Source organism: Dendrobates tinctorius, unplaced genomic scaffold, assembly GCF_039654945.1.
Source record: "Dendrobates tinctorius isolate UK_male_01 unplaced genomic scaffold, ASM3965494v1 ptg000147l, whole genome shotgun sequence".
Classification (NCBI taxonomy): domain Eukaryota; kingdom Metazoa; phylum Chordata; class Amphibia; order Anura; family Dendrobatidae; genus Dendrobates; species Dendrobates tinctorius.
In genome coordinates, this window is record NW_027361814.1 from 23344407 (window position 1) to 23368354 (window position 23948).

At 46.1% G+C, this 23948-nt stretch overlaps 1 protein-coding gene across 1 annotated transcript in view; it reads right to left on the minus strand.

Annotated features, from left to right (window-relative positions):
- DNTT (DNA nucleotidylexotransferase) overlaps positions 1-23948 on the minus strand; it is a 777494-nt gene that overhangs the window by 490219 nt on the left and 263327 nt on the right. Inside the window, exons 4-5 of the mRNA XM_073546529.1 lie at positions 11489-11659; positions 10420-10491 (exon numbers count right to left, since the gene is read on the minus strand). Coding sequence (XP_073402630.1) covers positions 10420-10491; positions 11489-11659 — 243 coding nt within the window. The remainder of the gene's footprint in view (positions 1-10419; positions 10492-11488; positions 11660-23948) is intronic.

The window sequence follows — 23948 nt, forward strand, 5'->3', positions numbered from 1 at the left end:
GATGCCTCGCATATTATTTCTGTCTGTCCCAAACGAGAGAAACGCTTTGCACACACGTTTTCTGTTGGTGGTGTTCAACCTAAGTGTCATGATCCAGGACGGGATTTCGCTTTGACCCGTCCTGGTTAGACTATGGGTTAATTGTGCTGCCTCTCTCTGGCAGCAGGAGGCTATTTAGTGCTCACTGGACCTGGGTCCGGTGTCAGTTATACTCCTGCCCTCGGCTGAGTTAAGTGACCTCTTGTATACGTGTGCCTTGTGCCTGATATTTTGCTTGCCTGTTCGGTTGTGATCTGGTTCTGTCCCTGTTACGAGTTCTGCCTGACCCTCTTGTACTGCGCTACCTCTCGTGTATGACTCTCTGCTTGTGACCTGATTTCTCTCTGCTCGTCCCCTTGGTACCACGTCGCCCTCTTGTGTATGACCTTTGGCTCTGTCTGACTACCCGTCTGTTTGTCCCTCCTGTACCTCGTTTGCCCCTCCTGTACCTCGTTTGCCCGTACTGCTGTGACCTCTGTTTTGCCTGACTCTGAGTTGTTGTATGGTGCCCTGTCCTATCTGAATACAGGACGCTAAGCCCCGCCCCCTTGCAGTCACATGACCATAGGTCCCGTGCAGACTATTCAGTTTCAGTGTCCGCAGGTCCTATGCCTCTTTACTTTCCAGCACTGACTGGACCCTGACACTATTAGCCTGAAGCACGCATGGTCACCTCTGCTGCCCTGCTCCCCAGGTAACTTTCAGCACTGCTTCTGTACTCAGGACACGCGCACTGGCTCTATGAGCAAGTGCAGTGCGGTGTCTCTGACACTAAGTTTCTTCTGGCTATTACTCTGATCTGCTCCCTGTCCACATTTTCCGCCAAGGCTTTTGTGGATTCGGGAGCAGCCCTAAACCTAATGGACTTGGATTTTGCTAAACGTTGTGGATTTCCGATGACACCTCTGCAGACGCCTATCCCTTTGAGGGGAATTGATGCTACTCCTTTGGCTAAAAATAAACCCCAGTTTTGGACCCAGGTGGTAATGCGGGTCGCCCCAGACCATCAAGAAAATTGCAGATTTCTGGTGTTGCATAATCTGCATGATACTATTGTTCTGGGGTTTCCCTGGTTACAGATTCATAATCCAGTTTTGGATTGGAAATCTGTGTCTGTGGTGAGTTGGGGTTGTCGGTGTGCCTTTAGTGAGGCTCCGTGTTTTCCACCTCTCCTCAGTCGCATGATGTTCCTGATTATTTGGCGGACTTTTATGATGTATTTAGTGAGAATGAGTCTGTGTCTCTGCCTCCTCATAGGAGATATGACTGTGCAATTGAACTGAGCCCGGGGTGTAAATTTCCCAAGGGTCGGCTCTTCAATTTATCTGTACCCGAGCACGAGGCTATGTGATCCTATATTAAGGAGGCGTTGGAGAAGGGTCATATTAGACCATCCTCATCACCCTTAGGTGCCGGGTTTTTTTTTGTAGCCAAAAAGGATGGATCATTAAGACCTTGTATTGATTATCATGCCCTCAACAAAATTACTGTTAAATATCAGTATCCGTTACCCCTGATTTCTGATCTATTCTCCAGAGTTAAAGGTGCTTGCTGGTTTACCAAGCTTGACCTCAGGGGGGCGTATAATCTTATTCGCATTAAGCATGGGGATGAATGGAAGACGCCGTTTAATACTCCGGAGGGACATTTTGAGTACCTGGTGATGCCTTTTGGGCTCACTAATGCCCCTTCTGTCTTCCAGTGCTTCATGAACGATATTTTCCGAGATTTTGTCGATAAATTTTTGATTATCTATTTGGATGATATTTTGATCTTCTCCAAGGATTGGGATTCTCATGTGGAACATATTCGGACTGTGTTCCGGATCTTGAGGGAGAATTCCCTGTATGTCAAGGGATCTAAATGCCTTTTTGGAGTGCAGAGGATTTCTTTTTTGGGATTTATTTTGTCCCCGTCAACTATTGAAATGGACCCGGCCAAGGTACAGGCCATTCACGATTGGGTTCAGCCCACTTCTTTGAAGGCCCTCCAGAAGTTTTTGGGTTTTGCTAATTTTTATCGGAAATTTATAGCAAAATTTTCTAGTATTGCCAAGCCATTGACTGATTTGACTAAAAAGGGTGTTGATGTGTTAAATTGGTCTCCGGAGGCTGTTTCTTCCTTTCAGGAGCTGAAGCAAAGATTCACCTCCGCCCCGGTTTTGCGGCAACCTGATGTCTCACTTCCATTCCAGGTAGAGGTGGATGCTTCTGAGATTGGGGCAGGAGCTGTTTTGTCCCAAAAGGATCCTGTAACATCTAAAATGAATCCCTGTGCTTTCTTTTCCCGAAAGTTCTCTCCATCTGAACGTAACTATGATGTGGGGAATCGGGAACTGTTGGCCATGAAATGGGCATTTGAGGAGTGGAGACATTGGTTGGAGGGAGCTAAGCATCAAGTCGTGGTCCTCACTGACCACAAGAATTTGATTTACCTAGAGTCGGCTAAGCGCTTGAACCCTAGACAGGCTAGGTGGGCCTTGTTTTTTACACGTTTTGATTTTGTGGTTTCTTTTCTTCCTGGAACAAAGAATGTCAAGGCAGATGCCCTCTCTAGGAGCTTCCTTGCTGATTCTCCTGTGGTGACCAAGCCTGCTACCATCTTAGGCGAAGGGGTAGTTCTTTCTGCCATCTCACCCGATTTGAGACATGCTCTGGAAGAGTTCCAGGAGGACAAACCTGAGCGTTGTCCCAGTGGAAAGTTGTATGTTCCTGACCAGTGGAAGAAGAGAGTGATGTCTGAAGTTCATTGCTCTGCTTTGGCTGGTCATCCAGGTATTTTTGGTACTAGAGATCTGGTGAGTCGGTTTTTTTGGTGGCCCTCCTTGTCTCGTGATGTCAGGAATTTTGTGCAGTCCTGTGGGACGTGCTCCCGGTCTAAATCGTGTTCTCGCTCTAGTGGGTTGTTGATGCCTTTGCCTGTCCCCAAGAGGCCATGGACCCATATTTCAATGGATTTCATCTCTGATATGCCTGTCTCTCAGAGGATGACTGTTATTTGGGTGATTTGTGATAGGTTCTCTAAGATGGTTCATCTTGTACCACTCCCTAAGTTGCCGTCTTCCTCTGAGTTGGTGCCCCTGTTTTTACAACAGGTGGTTCGTTTGCACGGGATTCCTGAGAACATTGTATCTGACAGAGGAGTCCAGTTTGTGTCTAGATTTTGGAGAACTTTCTGTTCCAGGCTGGGAATTCAGTTGTCCTTCTCCTCTGCTTTTCACCCTCAGACCAATGGGCAGACAGAGAGAACAAACCAGACCTTGGAGTCATATTTAAGATGTTTTATTTCTGCTGATCAGGATGATTGGGTTTCATTTTTGCCCTTGGCCGAATTTGCTTTGAATAATAGAGCTAGTTCTGCCACTTTGATGTCACTTTTTTTTGTAACTTTGGGTTTCATCCTTGATTTTCTTCAGGGCAGGTGGAGCCCTCTGCCTGCCCAGGTGTTGACACTGTGGTGGAGAGAATGCACCAGATCTGGGACCAAGTGGTGGATAAGTTATCTCTCTCCCAGGAGAAGGCCCAGCGGTTTTCCAACCGACATAGGACCATTGGTCCCCAGTTTAAGGTTGGTGATATGGTGTGGTGATCATCAAAAAATATTGCTATGAAGGTGGCTTCTCCTAAGTTTAAGCCTAGATTTATTGGACCTTACAAGATTGTGGAGATTATTAATCCGGTCTCTTTTCGTTTGACTCTTCCTGTCACATTTAAAATCCATAATGTGTTCCATAAATCTTTGTTGAAGAGGTTTGTTGAACCTGTTGTTCCGGGGGTGGCACCTCCAGACCCTGTATTGGTTGAAGGTAACATGGAGTATGAGGTAGAGAAAGTACTGGATTCCCGTCTGGCTAGACGGAGACTCCAGTATTTGGTTAAGTGGAAGGGTTATGGTCAGGAGGATAATTCCTGGGTCTCTGCCTCTGATATTCATGCCAAACGATTGGTGCGTGCCTTTCATCGGGCTCACCCTGATCGTCCTGGTGGCGTAGTTGAGGGTTCGGTGACCCCTCCTCAAGGGGGAGGTACTGTTGTGAGTTCATTTTCCCCTTCATTACTGAGGCCCGAGGAACTCCCTCTTCTGGTAAAGAAAGGTAGTGAGCCTGATTGTCAAACACCTGAGGCTGATGATGACGACTGGCTGAGTGGAGTTACGGACTGGATATAAGGCTGCCGACGCCCTTCTGCCCTGCAGGTGATTTCTCTGTGGGATCCTTGGAGACCAGTCTGAATTCCTGCTCCTCCAAAGCTAAGTTTGCTGCTCGGCCTTTTGCTTTTGTGCTTTGACTTTGTTTTTGCTTTGTTTTTCTGGATTTCTGCCATTCCCTGCTGGGGTGTGCTGAATTCATTTAGCTCTGTCTTCTGAAAATACCTGAGTGCTGATTCAGTTTTTGAAGCCTAGCTGCTTCAGGGCCTTTTTCATATCAGCTGGTTGGCTTATGTCTCTGATAGGGTTTTGGCAGATTTCAGACAGCAGGGTTCCTGTCCTTTCCTATCTAGGTAGTTTTGGGGCCCCGTCTTTGCTCAGTCTATCTTTCTGTCTGTGTTAGTATTTTCATCTTGCTTCACCGTCATTATATGTTGGGGGCTGCCTATTGCTTTGGGGTCTGCTCTGGGGCAGTTTAGATTTCCCCTTTCTTTCTTTAGGCCTATGTATTTCTCCGGCTGTGATCGAGGGGTCTAGGGCATCGTAGGAACCCCCCACCGCTACTGCTAGTTGTGTTGATAGGTTCAGGGGTCTGCAATCTGATAGTTGCCAACTTCTCTGGTTTTCTGGACTTAGCTTGTATTTCTGCTTTTGCCTCCTACGGTGACTCATTCATAACACAACGGCCGTTTCGCGCTGTTTGAGTGCTTCAATGGGTCAAACAGTGGAAGGAAGTGACAAGTTCATATTGTAATCACATCACCTAACACCTCCTCCTTCCACAGCTGTTGTCTAAGTGACATTAGGTGGAACGGGTGGTGGATTCTCGTATGCTCCGCTGTTCACTTCAATAAACCTGTGAATTATTGTTTAACTCGTTGAGTGCGACCATCTCTTCTATGTGGATTCTGTTCAGGTGTGGATTGGCGGATAATCGGAAAGACACTATGGCTCTCCATCCTCCCAGCTCATTGGAAGAAGCTGTGACTCAGGCTATCCGCTTGGTTCGGAGGCTGCGTGCGAGTGGTATCGCACAGCAAGAGGTTCCATTGCTCTCTGCTGGTCCTATTGTTTTGCCGCTGTCTAAACCTATGGAAGTGGGGGTTGCCAACCTCGAGGAGAAGGAGAGAAGATGGCGGCATGAAGGAAAATTGTGTTTTTTTGTGGAGACATTGGAAAAAGGTCTGCTCCTCCTGTCCACCGACCAACTAGTGGCTGAGTTTGGGTGATTGTCATGGAGGTCACCCAGGCTCTCAGGTACCTTTTCCTCCATTTTCAAAAATTTTGTTGCAAGTGGAACTCTGTTGTGGCAGTGGTTCCACGTCCACTTCTGCCTTCGTGGATTGCAGGTCGTCCTTGAACTTTATTAACTCTGACTAGGTTTCCAGGTGTAAGTTAGGGACAGTCAGGCTGGAGACTCCTATCCATGTTGTTGCCATTGACAAAACACCACTGGCTAAGAATGACATCAAATTTGTTTCAGAGGAGTTTCTCCTTAAAGTGAGTTCCTTGCACCAGGAATGTATTTCATGCTTTTTTATGGACAATCTACCTGCGTGACCGGTATTGTGGTTCCCCTGGTTGCAATTACATAATCATGTGATTAATTGGAAATCTTGGGACATTGTTAAATGGGGTCCCAATTGTTCTAAGAAATGTCTTGTTTCTGTATCGGTGTCATCCTTCAGTCTGGAGGGTATTCCGGAGTACCTGAAGGACTTTGAGTATGTGTTCTCCGAAAAGGAGGCTGAGTTTCTACCACAACACCGTCCATTCGATTGTGCTGTTGATCTTACTCCCAGTGCGAAATTGCCCAAAGCCCGTCTGTACAATCTCTCCACTCCTGAGCGGGCCGCTATGAAGGAGTATATCTCTGATAGCCTCCGTAAGGGCCACATTCAGCCATCTGTCTCTCCTGTGGCGGCGGGGTTCTTTTTCTTGAAGAAAAAGGATGGTGGTTTACGCCCATGCCTCGATTTTCAAGAACTTAATAAAATAACTATAAGAAACATTTATCCCCTTCCACTTATACCCGATTTGTACAATCAATTGTCGGGCGCCAAGTGGTTCTCTAAGTTGGACCTCAGGGGGGCATACAATCGCATCCGAATGCGGGAGGGGGATGAGTGGAAAACCTCTTTTCTCACTTCTGAGGGTAGGGTCTGTTTGAGAATTTGGTTATGCCCTTTGGCCTGACTAACGCACCTGCAGTAGTTTCAAAATTTCATGAATCATGTTTTCACTGATTTTATTGGGCGTTTCATGGTTATTTATTTGGATGACATTCTTATATATTCTTCTGACAAACAGAGTCAAATGGGCCACCTCCGTGAGGTTCTTCAGAGGCTTAGGGAGAACTCACTATTTGCTAAACCAGAGAAATGTTCATTCTTTGCTCAGGAATTGTCCTTCCTAGGGGTCATTTTGTCTGTTGAGGGGTTTTGTATGGACCCTAGGAAGGTACAGGCTATGGTTTATTGGGTGCAACCCAGAGATCTCAAAGGTCTTCAGCGTTTTCTGGGTTTTGCCAATTATTATAGAAAATTCATTAAGGGGTTTTCTCAGATTGTCAAACCCCTCACGGATTTAACTTGTAAGGGGGCTGATCTTAAAAACTGGTCAGCTCCAGCTGTGGCAGCTTTTTCTTCTTTAAAAAACTATTTCATGACCGCCTCTGTATTGGTTCAACCTGATTTGTCTAAACCATTTATCGTACAGGTGGACACCTCAGAGGTGCGAGTGGGGGCTGTATCGTCCTAGGGGCCCACTACATTAACTTAAGACCTTGTGCCTTCTTTTCGTGAAAATTTTCCTCTGCTGAGAGGAATTATGATGTGGGTAACTGTGAGCTATTGGCCATTAAATTGGCGTTTGAAGAATGGAGGCATTTCTTGGAGGGGGCTGTCCATCGTATCACTGTCATTACTGATCACAAGAACCTGTCGTACATTGAGTCCGCCAAAAGTCTGACTCCGAGACAGGCAAGGTGGTCACTTTTTTTTCCCGATTTCTGTTTTCTATTACTTTCAGACCAAGATCCAAGAATGTGAAGGCTGATGCCTTATCTTGCAGCCTGGATCCAGTTTCTCCTCCTGAACCTCCTTCCTCCATTCTTCAGCGCAGAGTGGTGGTGGCTGTGGTGTCCTCAGCATTGGAATGAGAGATTCATGAGGGCCAATCTCTTGCTTCTTCGTCTATACCTGATAATAAGCTCTTTGTGCCTGTTCAGTATCAATTAAGGGTGCTTCGGGAGTTCCATGACTCAGCTCTGAGTGGGCATCCTGGAATCTCGGCCACACGTAAAGCCATTACTAGGTTGTTTTGGTGGTCATCGTTGGCTTCTGATGTCACTGAATTTGTGTCTTCCTGTGAAACATGTGCTCGCGCTAAATCCTCTCGCAACCGGCCGGCCAGGGAATTGATGGTTTCACCCTCACTTTGATGAGTTTTCCTGGATGGATTCGGGGTGTCCAGGGGCTGATTCGGCCTTTTTGCAGTTGGGGGAGATCTGGGGGTAGGTTCAGAGAAACATTGGGGTGGCTCAGGGCAAGTATAAATTTTTTGCAGATAAATGACATTCTGTGGGGCCAGCCTACCAGGTGGGGGATAAGGTATGGTTATCCACCAAGAATTTTAGATTAAGGATTCCTTCTGCTAAGTTGGGTCCCAAGTTTATTGTCCCTTATGAAATTTTAGAGGTGGTTAATCCTGTGGCCTTCCGTCTGCGCTTGCCTCCGTCATTGCGGATCCCCAATGTATTCCATAAGGCGCTTATGAAGCCATCGGTGCCTTCCTCTGGTGAGTCTCCCTCACTCCCACCGCCTGTTGTGGTAGATGGCCAGACCGAGTATGAGGTGGAACAGGTGGTGGATTCTCATATGCTCTGTTGTTCACTTCAGTACTTGGTCCATTGGAAAGGTCATGGTCCAGGGGACCAGTCATGGGTGCCGGCACGTTTGGTCCATGCGGATCGGTTGGTCCGGGCCTTTCACGCTCATTGTCCAGGAAAGGCTGTGGGTCCTGTGGCCCCCCATTGAGAGAGGGTTACTGTCATGATCCAGTCCAGACTTTGTTTTCTGCTGTCTTCTCTTTGGACTGGTCATGTGGGGGTTAATCCCCTCTGCCTCGTTCTGGAGCTTGCTGGGCTATTTCAGTCCTCTGCAGCCTGCGGGCCAGCGTAAGCTATACTGCAAGCTTCCAAGCTAGTGCCTCTGACCTGTATTCCTTTAGTGTTCCTCCTGCCCCCCGGATTCCCTGGGTGTTAGGCGTCGGATTCCTGGGACTGCACAACAGGAATCCAGAGCCGTACATCCAGCGGTCTTTCATTTCCCTCCGACCGCTCAGGGACCTGCTCAGCAATCTTGGCGATCCAGACATCCTGCTCAGACTCGCTCTGTGAGCCTGGATGTTGCTGCCACCTCTGGTGCAGCAATGGTAGCGCAACCTGTTCTGCAGGGAACTGCTCCAGAGGCTAAGTCCTCTCGCCATGCTGCTGGGCATGCCCGCAAGATGACCTCTCAGTGGAAAGCAGGGGTCACATGCTCAGGTACTGTGTCGGATCTGATTGGTCATTCCCAGAGTATTGGAAGGTCCCGGACGTGCATGGCTATAAAAAGCCCACATGGCGGCTCAGCCATGTGCTAGTGTAGACTAATTATGCTATGTGTGAATGGTGATGGATGCATGTATCTGGTGACTGACTTATTTGAAACCCCTACCCTCGGATATTACGAATGGTGACAAGAGTCCGTCAGTGTCCGCTTCCCCGGCACTGACATCAAGCGGCCTCAGTTTAAGTCGCGCTGCAGTCAGCAGCATCTCTTGGCGTTCGCGGATGCAGCACCACATGCCGGCAGCCTGTGAGGTTAACAGGTCCGGCACTTATGCCTTATTTCCTCTAGGGCGTCTCTGTGCCTGTAACAGAGCCGCACCTAGCACCTCGGGTGACGCTAACCCGAGTGTAGTGCTCTGCCTCCTAGCTAGTCTGCCATTGTCCAGCAGCGGTCTTGTCACCTACCGCACGGTGGACCCCCGGCGGCGAACGCACCTCCTATTACTTACATTTGGTGCATTCTGCTGTCCATAACACTGGGCTTGTGTATGACCCGGCTTGCTCTCTGGACTCTGCTTCTAGTTTTTCCGTTACTGATACCACACTTTCTTACTGGCTTTGATTCTTTGGCTTGTACCCTGATAAAGGCTTATGTCTTACGTTTCTGATACCACGTTCCTGGTAAGTCCTGACTTCTCACTCCTCCCTGACTATGCACTTGCTGTCTCCCTTGGTACTTCTGCTCCTGACAGTTGCTGACTTCGGCTAGTCTGACCACTCTTTCGTTACTTGTGACACCTGTGCTGTTGCTCTGTGTTACTAGGCTGTGTGGGTGTCTCTTCCCTCAACATTACCCCCTGGTGGAGGTTGCGCTGTACTACTCTGCAGCAGCATGTTACAACTATGTACTTACAATTGCTCATTTTGCCTTTCTTCCCAGCTAATTACTCTTTTTGCTGCTCTATGTAGAAACAGAAAGTCTCTTGTCCCTGCACTTATCTTCAGCTCTTCACCTCCTGACCCAGCTGCTCCCCCCCTCCTCCCCCTTCCGGGAACATTTTTAGTGACTTTCGACTCATGCAGGGAAAATTGACCTGTTTCTACATGGAGCTTAGAAAGATTCAGTTAGTCAGTTTTTAATCACTTGATATCATAGACCTAATGTAAAAGAGAAGAATTAACTATGTAGAAAATGAGCAATTGTAAGTACACAGCGCTGTAAATATAATGACTGATATATATTAAGATGATTAAAACTTTGATGGGAGGAGGAGGGCTTTTTGAATAAATATTCCTTTGTGTGTAAATAGAGCCTATTATTTTTTTAATAGGTTTTTTCCTTCCAGAAAAAAAACTACACTGTGAAAATTGGGAGCCCACTAAGGGGCAAATGCACATTGGTGTATTACGACACCTTGCTAACTTTAGTACAGACTTTTCTCCTCTGAAAGACAAAGTTGAAAACCACCCCCTGGCAATAAATCAATACATTTCTTTTTTTTTTTTTTGCTTTCCATACAACTATAATATGATCCTTTCTATAATGACTATTTATTTTTAACGTTTGTCGTTCATAGCGATATCTAGAAATCAGAAACCTACTGACTCTTTATCATATATCACCTGATGTTCCAGGGACAACACCTAAATTACTAATAAATGACTGATAAATTAATTAATACCTTAAATGCTTTATATCGCTCCGAATTCATTACTTCTACAACTCGGCAACATTTTCCCTCTTCAAGGATATCCTAACGACATAAAACACGTATTATTCAGACTCGTTATTACACAAACCTTCAATTACATTGTGATTTTCAATAAATAAAAAAAACACATTCAGCATGTTAAATTCTATTCAAAATATTCTACTAAATGCAATCTTTTGTGATTTTTAGTTTGGCATTGCACACTGTAAAAAAAGCAAAAAATAAAAAAAATTAGGTGCCTCTTAGTCTGATGCCTCTTACAATTGGATATACGGTAATTCAAATCTGGATCACTTTGAGGTATATGGGACTGTAATTAAATCAAGACTAATTGTCATTAAATAATTAAATCAAGACTAAACGTAGGCAGGTACAAAAGTGTGCAGAAGCTTCTCGGCTTTTTTTTCCATCAAAAAATTAAAACATCTGTATAAATGACGGAAAAAATGCTAAAAAAAAAGAAATTGAGATGCCAAAAAATGCTAAAAACATTGAAAAGGTTGAAAAAAAAAGTTTTCCTGAATTTGGATGAGTGGACCCATGGAAGTTTAGTGCAAAGTTCAGTTCTGATACTAGAACTCTACCTGAAGTTTATCTAGAACCCTCTGTATGACATCCAATTTTTTTCACGCACCCATAGACTTGTATGGTTGAGTATCATCCGATTTATGGGAGGATCTAGTGCAAGCTGCATATTTTTCACATGCAGATTCGGTCAGTGGGAAAAAAATTTGCTCATCTGAACTACCCCATTGAATAACATTGGCCGGAGTGATGTCCGTTTCTTTCACGGACAGCACTCTTGCCAAAAATACGGCTGAGTTGGAGAGCTCTTGGTGTAGATTTTTCCAAAAATTACCAGTGCGATAGTTTTAGATCATCTCCAGCCCCACATTCTGGTTCTATCTTTAAATTTTCCCATTTTCACTCACTTCAGTCTGTGATCCTTATTATTTCTTATTTTTAATCCTTCTCTGATTTTTCATGTATTTTAATATTTGTTTACATATAATACTCTTTTCGATCACGCATACTCTACCTCAATGATATATTTCATCTCATCCCCCAGAAGTGGCAAACTTTCTAAGTCTTTAATAGAAACGATAGGAAACTGAAGTGATTTCAGAATCGAAGATGCTCTCATAAATTTCACACGAGAACCTTTATTTTCCCAAAATTCGTAATTTTCTGCCAAAATATCAAATGCATCCTATGGAAAAGAGAGGAAAGAATAACAAATATCAAACTTGATGTTTCAAGTTTTTCAACAATAGCGTGCCATAGGTCAGACCATGAGATACCAGGGACTCAGTAATGAAATAAACAGTGGTTCCAACTTAGCCAGTTTTGCTCCTGACCTGTTCTTGCAATAAGGGTGCAGCTAGAGAGCCGTATTAATCGCAGTGAGTTTGATTCACAGTGCACGGACTGGTCGGCAGCTCTCCCGACCTGAGCATGACATCTGCATGAAATTGGACCGCAGTGAATGGACTGGCCAGTGGCTCTCCCAACCGGAGCATCACAGCTGCAAGAGATCGGACCACAGTGCACAGACTGTATGGCGGCTACCCCAACTTGTGCATGACAGCTTCATGTGTTTCTATACAGCTGTCACACTCAGGTTGGGATAGCCACCGGCCAGTCCATGCACTGCGGTCCAATCTCACTCCGATTTATACAGCTGTGTGACTGTGCCATTAAATCCAAGAAAATACACTGACCTGTCATTTTTTTTAATCCCAACATCCAGTGTATCTGCAGCTGCTCTAGTTGAAAACATAAGCCAATCAGAGCCACTGAGCTCACTGAATGGCTACAGTGAAGTCAACCTGTCATCAATGTAGGGGGGAAGAAGATGTCAGATCAAGAAAAGGGTTAATGTGAATAGTATTTTATATGAATGCATTATGGTTATATGTTTTTGCTAAACAATTTTTGCATATTATCCTTATGACCAGTTTGTGTTTCCGTTCTCTGCCTCAAGGAAATTCCCTTGGAATTGGGGAGGTCTGTCCACTAGGGGAACCATTGTAAACCATAGGGATATAATTTGCATCACTCAGGATAGTATAGAGTTAACAGCAAGGGATTAGCCCATATACTGGGCGGGGTTAGATCAGTTTAGAAGGGGAGCATTTACTGCGTTAGTGAGTCAGGTTGAGAGTCAAATTGAGAGTCAGGTACTAGTGGAGAAGAGTTCATTCGGAGGACGTGATCAACAGTGACAGTGTTTAATAGGTCCCAAGAAAGTGATACAGCAGCGGAGAAGTGGTCCTATCAGTGTCAAATCTCCAAACAGTATAAGGACACATCTCAAGTCTCATGCAGATCCTGGGGCAGGCTCAAGCCTAAGGTCCAGAAGAGGCATTGGGTGCCATGTGAGGAAGATGCCAGTCGGGTCCCAGTGAGAGGGAAAGATGGTGAGTCCCAGGGAAGCTGCTATGCAGGATGGAAGGTCCTTGGTACCGACAGGAGATTTTGAGGCAGGGGCATGTCGGGCAGATCTGAGTCAAGGACTGATAGTACACTGGACAAAGGGAACATCATCTATAGGGAATTCTCTCTGTGTGTCACAACTGCATGTATCCGAATTGCACAGTAAAACTGAACCTGTTAAACCGGACCCAAGGTCTCCTGCCATGTGTGCAACTGAATCCAGTCCCATGGACGAGTAGATAACAAGGACCCCCGAACTTCATGTGAGTATAGAAAGAATCCATCAACACATTACACTCATGTCAGACACCTGTTTAGAAGAGGGGTTTCAAGGCAAAGAGAACTCAGTCAGGTCCACAACAACTGGCCCTGTGCCCCCTTTATAAGTGCTGCAGACAATAACAGACACCATGAGCAGCGGCGAAGGTCCTGGTTGGGCTTGGGAATGATAAATACAGCATAGTTTTTTAGTTTTTTGTTTGTTTTTTTTGCAGCCAAAGGACAGGGGTTTTCCAAAACTTAGACAATCCCTTTAAGCAGACAATATAACAGCAGCAAATAGTTAAAAAGCAACAATCACTACTTGTTCTGTAAAACAGCCGGTATCTTTCTTGTATGTTCCGGGCTCAACTCCTGAGCCCACTCTATAGACGAAGACCTGATCTGTGATGTACTTTTACAACACATCGGGAAGGGTTAATATACTCCAGGTTTCTGGGACAACTACATTTTGTAGATAGGGACCAATATCTATTTAATTATAAAACTAAAAGTTTTCACTGACAATGTTTCTGCTGTTATTGATCATTGACGTCAGGTTTATACATATTCACACAGCAATATTTAGCAGCAGTATATACAAGCCAGTTTATTTTGCTGCAGTATATACAAGCCTAAAGTAGAAGTTGAATCAGAACTAATAATAATAATCTTTATTTTTTTTAATTTTTTTTTAAGTTTGTTGACTATTTCCACTGACCCCGTCACACCACAAAGTTAAATAGCCATCAGATAGCAGGCTACTGCATACTTCTGCTCTCATAGCAAACATGCACTGCACTGAACTCAGGGCTAGTCTGTGGACTATGAGATGACAGCTCCTGCTGTGCACCAATATGCATTTGATGTTACTTTCTAGCCTTCACTTTCTTCATTTTTTAAAAAACATACAGCTGCAAGAAACTGTTAAATAGGGTAGTTCTGCAAAAAAAACGATTGTGTTAATTTAATGTGTCCACGTTTAAAACTATGGCCCGTATTGTATGGTCGTAATATGCAGAAATGGTCCCTGAATAGTGATCCGTATGTCATCCGTTGTCAAGGTGTGGCCGCGTATTTTGCGCATGTAAGCATCCGTAAGTAATCCGTATTTGATCCGTATTTTTTTTTTCCTCACAACCTTGCAAAATGGACATTTAACAGTTTTGAGGCCTGCACATAATTTAAATCATTATCACCAACCCTATTTATTGCCTCTACAGCAGGTTCCAGCCTCCAATCTGCCCATTTTGGTGATGTGCTTGTGTTGTTGTTTTGGTGGTTGTTTGCAAACATGTCAGACATACTTCCCCCCAACTGACCGTGTTCTGTACAACTGGGTTTTGTCCCGACACTTTGGCCAGTCATACCCAGTGATTGTGGATCCAAGGAGGAGGAGACGAATGTGGGTGCATCCGCATTTGAGACAACGCCTCAACAAAAGGCCATTTTCACAGGCTTTATTCATCTCTTCGGACACATCCCGACAAGTTTTTCCAAGTTTTTCCTCTATTGTCGGATGAGCATTTCCACCATTGATGTTTTGTTGGAGACAGTGCGCCCATGGATTACCTTCCAGGACACCAGGATGTGCAAATGTATCTCTGTTGAGGAGCGCCTTCTCCTTACGTTACGGTATGTATTCCTCAGCTACAGAATGTATGTAGATGATTCGTTTTCCAAATAATTCTTTTACTCAGTGACCCCTTTTTTGCTGAGTTACCTTCTTAATATATCCAAAATCTATTGTCTAAGTAAGAATACTATGATGTTTTATTACACATTACATAGCTGTGGTACGTGTGTATATGTAGTGTAAGCCTTGCTTCTTAGTTACACACTCTTCGGGTGATCTATATGTAATGAGTGCAACCTTTTGCATGTTGTAATGTATATTTTTTATCCATTTGTTTAATTGTAGGTTCCTCACAATTGGGCTTTCTTATGCAGCACTCCATCTGGAGTTTTTGATTGGGAGATCGACCATATCTGGCATAGTCCGGGATACATGTTCTCAAATCTGGACCTGACTTCATCAAGTGGTCATGCCTGAGCCCAAGATGGGAGACTGGTTGAGGATTGCCAGGGGATTTGAGGCGCACTGCTAATTTTCCAATTGCATTGGAGCCCTGGATGGGAAGCACATCCGTGTGCGTAAGTCGCTGAACTCAGGGTCCCAATTCTATAATATAAACAATATTTTTCTGTAGTTTTGTTGGCTCTGGTTGACAGTAACTACAGGTTTATAATTGTACACATTGGGGCATATGGAAGAACTGGAGACTCTAGAGTCCTCAATTCTTCCATTATGAGTCGTCGGCTACGCAATAACCGGTTGGACCTACCACCACGTCAGCTTCCAGGCTCCAATCAAGAAGCAGTGCCTTATGTCCTAGAGGGGGATGAAGCCTTTCAATCAACCAGGCATGTAATGAGGCCATACCCGCGCCGAAACCTTGACCACCGGCGCAGGATATTTAACTTGTTCCTATCACGTGCCCGACGACTGGTGGAGTGTTCCTTTGGCATTCTTTGTGCCAAATGGGGGGACCTCCAGTCTGCCATTCAGCTGAGTGAAGCCAACGTCAATGAGGTCATCAAAGCTTGTGTGGTCCTCCATAACTTCACTAGACTGCATGATTGTTCCTCATCTGATGCTGCTGAAGGTGTGGTGGACAATGTGGATAGGCCTAGGCCACATGTGCTCCCTTTAAAGCGTACTCTCTCAGGACTCAAAGTCCGTGATGTGTTCACCCTGCATTTTCTTTCACCTCAGGATGCTACTACCTGGCAAGATCAGGCTGTATCTATGTTGTGATGTTCTTATGTGTGTATATATAAATTGTTTGGGTCCCTTTAATATGGTTTGTGTGTTCTGTTAACTTGGCTTAAAGATGTCTAACTTTTTCCATTTTTTAAAATAAGGAAACAAGAGTCCAAACTTTGCATTTTCAACTTTTTTATAAATGCAAAAGGTAACTTGTGATAGTGGTTACCATATTTTTTTCATATGGCATTTATTGCCCTTAAAATGTGGGCATTTATGTATTATACATTATTTGGACAACCAAATACATAAAAAAATCAAATCATTTGCTAACGCAAAAAAATACATAACAAATTTTTTTTATAATTGCTGGTATGTTGGTGGAGGTGAGGGCGGGAGGCCTTCATCTCTTTGTTGGTGGGTGGGGTTCCTAGCTTGACCATCACCCTGTTGTGGTGAATAATCTTGGCCCTGTGGTCAGGGGCGTATCTAGGGGGGCAGCCGTGGCAGTTGCCCCGGGCACAGACGGCAGGGGGCGCAGTCCGGGCCGCCTAATGCAGCGGTCCGCAGTGTCCTCCCTGGCGGCTCCGTTCTGCCGCCCCCCGGCCTGAGAGTCGGCGGTTCTCTGTGTCTGCTGTCAAGCTGACAGCTGACGCAGAGAAGGTGCTCGTGCCGGCTCCCAGGGAACAATTTTACTGGCGTATAATGTGTGGGGGTTAATGAGTGGGGATGGGGTTAATGTGTAGTGGGGTTAATGAGTGGGGATGGGGGTTACTGTGTTGGGGGTTAAAGAGTGGGGATGGGGGTTACTGTGTGGGGGGGTTAAAGAGTGGGGATGGGGGTTAATGTGTGGGGGGGTTAATGAGTGGGGATGGCGTTAATGTGTGGGGGGTTAATGAGTGGGGATGGGGGTTAATGTGTGGGGGGTTAATGAGTGGGAATGGGGGTTTATGTGTGGGGGGTTAATGAGTGGGGATGGGGGTTAATGTGTGGGGGGGTTAATGAGTGGGGATGGGGGTTAATGTGTGGGGGGTTAATGAGTGGGGATGGGGGTTATTGTGTGGGGATGGGGGTTATTGAGTAGGTATGGAATTAATGTGTGGAGGGTTAATGAGTGGGGATGGGGGTTAATGTGTGTGGGGGATTTGAGGTGGGGGGTTCATAATGTGTTGGGGGATTTGGGAGTAGGGATGGAGGGTTAATGAGTGGGGATGGAATTAATGAGTAGGGAAGGGGGTTATTGTTTGGGGGGTTAATGAGTGGGGATGGGGTTAATGAGTGGAGATGGGGTTAATGAGTGGGGATGGGGGTTATTGAGTGGGGATGGGGGTTAATGTGTGGGGGGGATTTGGAGTGGGGGGTACATAATGTGTTGGGGGATTTGGGAGTAGGGAGGGGGTTAATGAGTGAGGATGGAAGTACTGAGTGGGGATGGGGGTTATTGTTTGGGGGGTTAATGAGTGGGGATGGGGTTAATGTGTGGGGGATTTGGAGTGGGGGGTACATAATGTGTGTGGGGGACTTGGGAGTGGGGATGGGGGTTATTTAATGTGTGGGGGATTTGGAGTGGGGATGGGGGTTAATGTGTGGGGGATTTGGAGTGGGGGGTACATAATGTGTGGGGGGATTTGTGAGTGGGGATGGGGGTTATTTAATGTGTGGGGGATTTGGAGTGGGGATGGGGGTAACTTAATGTGTGTGAGGGATTTGGAGTGTGGATAGGGGGTATTTAATGTGTGTGGGGAGATTTGAGGACACAGAGTATGTATGAGGAAACAGTATGGGGGTTGGGTGCAGACAGTATGGGGAGCGAACGGGTTAATGTATGTGGACACAGTATGGGGAGTCAGGGGTATGTGTGAGCAGACAGTATAGAGAGTGAGGGGGTAAATATATGATGAGACAGTATGGTGAACAGAGGGATGTTAGAGGAGGGAGGGGAATAGTGTGAGGCGAAAGTATATTGCAGACATTTTTATTCAGGAGCATTATAATGACACATCTATCTTTTAAGGGCATCGTGTGGAGATTTGCTGCAGAAGACCGGAGAAGATGGAAGTCTGCAGAGGCCGCTGTGGATGAGAAAACTCATCATGGGGTCTGGACAAGAAGAAGAAAAGGAGAACGACTCCAGAGACGTCATCTATAAGGTACTTGGATGTAAATGTTATTTGTGATACTGACTAATTCTCATGTTTTTATGTTTATGTTAGGAACATTAAAGGGGTTGTCCAGGTTTGTGCTGAGTCTGCAGTCATTCTATGTAACTGCAGACTTCTGAATTCTCACAGTGCTCACTGAACGCTGTCACGATTCTCTCGTGATGGTAATTTACATACATGCGGTCACATGCTGACTAGACATGTGTGGCCTCACTCAATGAACATGAACGGAGCGAGGTTGGGCACGTCTAGTCAGAATGTGGCCAGAAGTATATAAATCACATACTTGTGCTGACATGATTGTATATCGGCAAGGGAGAATCCTAAAAGTGTGCAGTGCATTAGTTGTGAGAATTCAGAAGCTGCAATGTCAGGATTCAGCTCTGCAGGTTCCAGTAGTCATCACACAGACACTTCACTCATATGCGATTTTCATACTTGACAACGAGCTTCTCTTCCTGCTTTCAGTTTTTTCTGAACATTGAGAGCATTAGGGAGAGGAGCTCGTGGGTACATGGCTAAGTGTGCAAGTCGCATATGTACTTGGTGTGTGTGGGGGGGGGCTCTGAAGCAAATTCTTGCCCCGGGTGCCAGGAAGCCTAGATACGCCTCTGCCTGTGGTAATATGTGGCCAGGGTCATGTTGCTGTGCGCTGAAGTGGCCATATGGATAATGGAGATTATACTCCTGTGGCTGATTGTAGACCCGTCCACCATACCCCCATATCCATCATATGACCATGTCGAGCAAATCCAGGTTGGGGCCAGTCTCCAACACCTGGTCTATACAAGTGGCCATATTGGGCAGGTTGGCTATAGGCCGCAATTTGTGCCTGTTGTGGTCAAGGTTGGTTTTGGGGGGGGAATGTGTTGAGGTGTAGGCTCACGTGCAGAAGGAACTTCAGATCCTAACTGAGCAGGCACATCTGGGTGTGGGGTAAGGCGGAGACGGTTACGGGGTGAGAGCAGCCACCTCTCAAAAAACTCAAACACCTCATATGGGGTACTGTGGTGTGTGCATGCATCAATTAGGATCTGAATGGATCCTCGCACACGTAGCCTCACCTCACGGGTAGGGGACGGAGGTAATGGGCCAGGCTTCGGGAATAAGCCTCCTCACCCTCATCCAGGGCAGCCCTGGACATGTAATCGAGGACACCTGTGTCTACATGCCTCCGGGTATCAGAGGCAGTGTTCTCTCTCCTACGTCTCCCTTGGCGGTTTACAGCTGCAGGCTGGGGGGAGCCCTCAAGACAGACAGTAGGGCTGTTGTGGGGTTTATCAAGGATTCCAGGTGCTGGAGCAGCTGCTGGTTCTGGACCAGGTAAAGAAACAGATGCTGGTCCTGGTGCTGGTGGAGCTTGAGGGTTGCAGCTGGCTCAGAACATGGGCCAGCCACCTCTTCACCTCCCCCGACGGGGTCTATAATGGCCTCAGAATCCGATCCTGTCTCCCTCTCTGTGAGGTTGGACTGAGTTCTGTTAGGAAATGTAACAAAAAAAAAAGGTTGGAGCTCTGACCCTAAACAGGATATGTGTAATGTGGTGCGATGTCTGTACTTACGGTCTGAGATCCATAATTGGAGCCAAAAAAGCCAGGCGGTCAAAATGAATGTATTTGCGCTTGGTCGGTGCTGCTGAACCCACTCCTGGCCCTCTGCTGTCTTTCCCGCCGGTACTGGTCGTGGATGCTGCGCAAGCGTCTCCTCACATCCTCAACTGCAATGTGAACTAAAATTTTAAATTTACATTTGTGAAATGTGACAAGCAACTTTCTAAACATTTCACATAGTCATGTGGCCTGCTTTAATTAAAAGATTTTCGCTTAGAATGATAACTACATACACAGTAGAGGATTTTAGGGGCTAATTTGAAAAAAGCTTAGTTCTGTCATTTAAGATGATTGCTAAAAAAGGCGCAAACTTAGGCTACTTTCACACTAGCGTCATGTGACGTACGTCGCAATGCGCCGTTTTGGAGAAAAAAACGCATCCTGCAAAGTTGCCCGCAGGATGCGTTTTTTCTCCATAGATTTGCATTAGCGACGCATTGCGACGGGCCTGTACCGACGCAAGTGTGAAAGCAGCCTTACTCATTTGTTGCTGCTCCTCACGTGGCCGTTCACCAAAATCAGGAAACATCTGCCCACAGATGCACCTCCATGCCACCTCTTTTCTAGCCCGGTCGGAATAATGTGCATCCCTTTGGTCCCAAATTACGGGCCTTTCCTGGACCAAAACGATTAACATCTCCACATTGATGTGTGGAGACATGCTGCTGGACTCCGTGGAGGCGTTCTTCCAGGATGTCTGGAGCACTTTTTGAGCTAATTAGCATGTCTAAGCTTCCTGATAATGGATTGGCCCATTTCCTGTCACCTGGAGAAGTCTTGCGTATTTCTCGAAAGTCACACATCTGGCCCGTGTGTAATGGGTATTTTTTGCGCACCCATAGACTTTCATTGGCGTATTTCAGCTGTAGTACGCTGGCAATTGCTGCATGCTGTGATTGGCACGGACCGTAAGATACGCCAGAGTAATATACGCCTGTTGGGAGCTACCCCATAGAGAATCATTGGTCCTTGTGCAATGTGTGGTTTTAGGGCCTCTCTCTCGTCCGTATTTCTCTCTAGTGTGACGCTGGCCTTATTTTCATAATAGTCAAACCTAATTTATTGTCTATACAGTTATGTATAGTTTTTATATGGTGATATAGATAAGCAGGTTAGAGGCCCTAAGGCCATGTTCATACGGTCACTATTTGGTCAGTATTTTACATGAGTATATATGTAAGCTAAAAACCAGGAGTGGAACAATCAGAGGAAAAGTATAATAGAGACCCGTCACCACTTCTGTATTTATCACCCACTCCTGGTTTTGGCTTACAAATACTGAGGTAAAATACTGACCAAATACAGAACATGTGAACGTGGCCTAATGGTAAAGCAACGGGTAAATAACAGCATGGAGGGTAAACTATTATCAGGAGTTTTAATACAGGAAAGATGTGTATCTTTGTACCGTGTTAGCCAGTAGATAGAATATTCTGAATATTTTTCAGGAGTTTTAAGTCATTTTTCTGAGTGTGCTTTTTTAAGTCAATTTTTTTATGCCCGTGTACTTGGTGCAAAAGGTATTAAAATGTTTCATGATATATGGAAATGATTTAAGCAAGTGGGGAAAAAAAATTCTGCAAAGTAAGGGTAAGTTCACACAGGGCGTTTTTGCTGCGTTTTTTTATGCTAATTTTCAGCTGCTTTTTCCATTACCAGCAAAGCCTATGAGATTTCAGAAATCTCATGCGCACACATTATTTTTTTATGTCATCAGGATTTTGTGCTTTGCTGCGTTTTTTTGGACATAGAGCATGTCATTGGCTTGAATGGGTGTTGAAAAAAAAAACGCTGCAAAAATGCAGATATCATTACTTGCTGCTTTTTTCTGCAGAAAAGTCATGGCCAGCAGGAAGTGACCTCACAGCGAGGTGTTAAGAGCTATTGTGAGGGAGTGTCTGGTAGTGAGGTGTCCTGATAGTGAGCTATTGTGAGGGAGTGTCTGGTAGTGGGGTGTCCTGATAGTGAGCTATTGTGAGGGAGTGTCTGGTAGTGGGGTGTCCTGATAGTGAGCTATTGTGAGGGAGTGTCTGGTAGTGGGGTGTCCTGATAGTGAGCTATTGTGAGGGAGTGTCTGGTAGTGGGGTGTCCTGATAGTGAGCTATTGTGAGGGAGTGTCTGGTAGTGGGGTGTCCTGATAGTGAGCTATTGTGAGGGAGTGTCTGGTAGTGGGGTGTCCTGATAGTGAGCTATTGTGAGGGAGTGTCTGGTAGTGAGGTGTCCTGATAGTGAGCTATTGTGAGGGAGTGTCTGGTAGTGAGGTGTCCTGATAGTGAGCTATTGTGAGGGAGTGTCTAGTAGTGAGGTGTCCTGATAGTGAGCTATTGTGAGGGAGTGTCTGGTAGTGAGGTGTCCTGATAGTGAGCTATTGTGAGAGAGTGTCTGGTAGTGGGGTGTCCTGATAGTGAGCTATTGTGAGGGAGTGTCTGGTAGTGAGGTGTCCTGATAGTGAGCTATTGTGAGGGAGTGTCTGGTAGTGAGGTGTCCTGATAGTGAGCTATTGTGAGGGAGTGTCTAGTAGTGAGGTGTCCTGATAGTGAGCTATTGTGAGGGAGTGTCTGGTAGTGGGGTGTCCTGATAGTGAGCTATTGTGAGGGAGTGTCTGGTAGTGGGGTGTCCTGATAGTGAGCTATTGTGAGGGAGTGTCTGGTAGTGGGGTGTCCTGATAGTGAGCTATTGTGAGGGATTGTCTGGTAGTGGGGTGTCCTGATAGTGAGCTATTGTGAGGGAGTGTCTGGTAGTGAGGTGTCCTGATAGTGAGCTATTGTGAGGGAGTGTCTGGTAGTGGGGTGTCCTGATAGTGAGCTATTGTGAGGGAGTGTCTGGTAGTGGGGTGTCCTGATAGTGAGCTATTGTGAGGGAGTGTCTGGTAGTGGGGTGTCCTGATAGTGAGCTATTGTGAGGGAGTGTCTGGTAGTGGGTGTCCTGATAGTGAGCTATTGTGAGGGAGTGTCTGGCAGTGGGGGTGTCCTGATAGTGAGCTATTGTGAGGGAGTGTCTGGCAGTGGGGTGTCCTGATAGTGAGCTATTGTGAGGGAGTGTCTGGCAGTGGGGTGTCCTGACAGTGAGCTATTGTGAGGGAGTGTCTGGTAGTGGGGTGTCCTGATAGTGAGCTATTGTGAGGGAGTGTCTGGTAGTGGGGTGTCCTGATAGTGAGCTATTGTGAGGGAGTGTCTGGTAGTGGGGTGTCCTGATAGTGAGCTATTGTGAGGGAGTGTCTGGTAGTGGGGTGTCCTGATAGTGAGCTATTGTGAGGGAGTGTCTGGTAGTGGGGTGTCCTGATAGTGAGCTATTGTGAGGGAGTGTCTGGTAGTGGGGTGTCCTGATAGTGAGCTATTGTGAGGGAGTGTCTGGTAGTGAGGTGTCCTGATAGTGAGCTATTGTGAGGGAGTGTCTGGTAGTGAGGTGTCCTGATAGTGAGCTATTGTGAGGGAGTGTCTAGTAGTGAGGTGTCCTGATAGTGAGCTATTGTGAGGGAGTGTCTGGTAGTGAGGTGTCCTGATAGTGAGCTATTGTGAGAGAGTGTCTGGTAGTGGGGTGTCCTGATAGTGAGCTATTGTGAGGGAGTGTCTGGTAGTGAGGTGTCCTGATAGTGAGCTATTGTGAGGGAGTGTCTGGTAGTGAGGTGTCCTGATAGTGAGCTATTGTGAGGGAGTGTCTAGTAGTGAGGTGTCCTGATAGTGAGCTATTGTGAGGGAGTGTCTGGTAGTGGGGTGTCCTGATAGTGAGCTATTGTGAGGGAGTGTCTGGTAGTGGGGTGTCCTGATAGTGAGCTATTGTGAGGGAGTGTCTGGTAGTGGGGTGTCCTGATAGTGAGCTATTGTGAGGGATTGTCTGGTAGTGGGGTGTCCTGATAGTGAGCTATTGTGAGGGAGTGTCTGGTAGTGGGGTGTCCTGATAGTGAGCTATTGTGAGGGAGTGTCTGGTAGTGGCGTGTCCTGATAGTGAGCTATTGTGAGGGAGTGTCTGGTAGTGGGGTGTCCTGATAGTGAGCTATTGTGAGGGAGTGTCTGGTAGTGGGGTGTCCTGATAGTGAGCTATTGTGAGGGAGTGTCTGGTAGTGGGTGTCCTGATAGTGAGCTATTGTGAGGGAGTGTCTGGCAGTGGGGGTGTCCTGATAGTGAGCTATTGTGAGGGAGTGTCTGGCAGTGGGGTGTCCTGATAGTGAGCTATTGTGAGGGAGTGTCTGGCAGTGGGGTGTCCTGACAGTGAGCTATTGTGAGGGAGTGTCTGGTAGTGGGGTGTCCTGATAGTGAGCTATTGTGA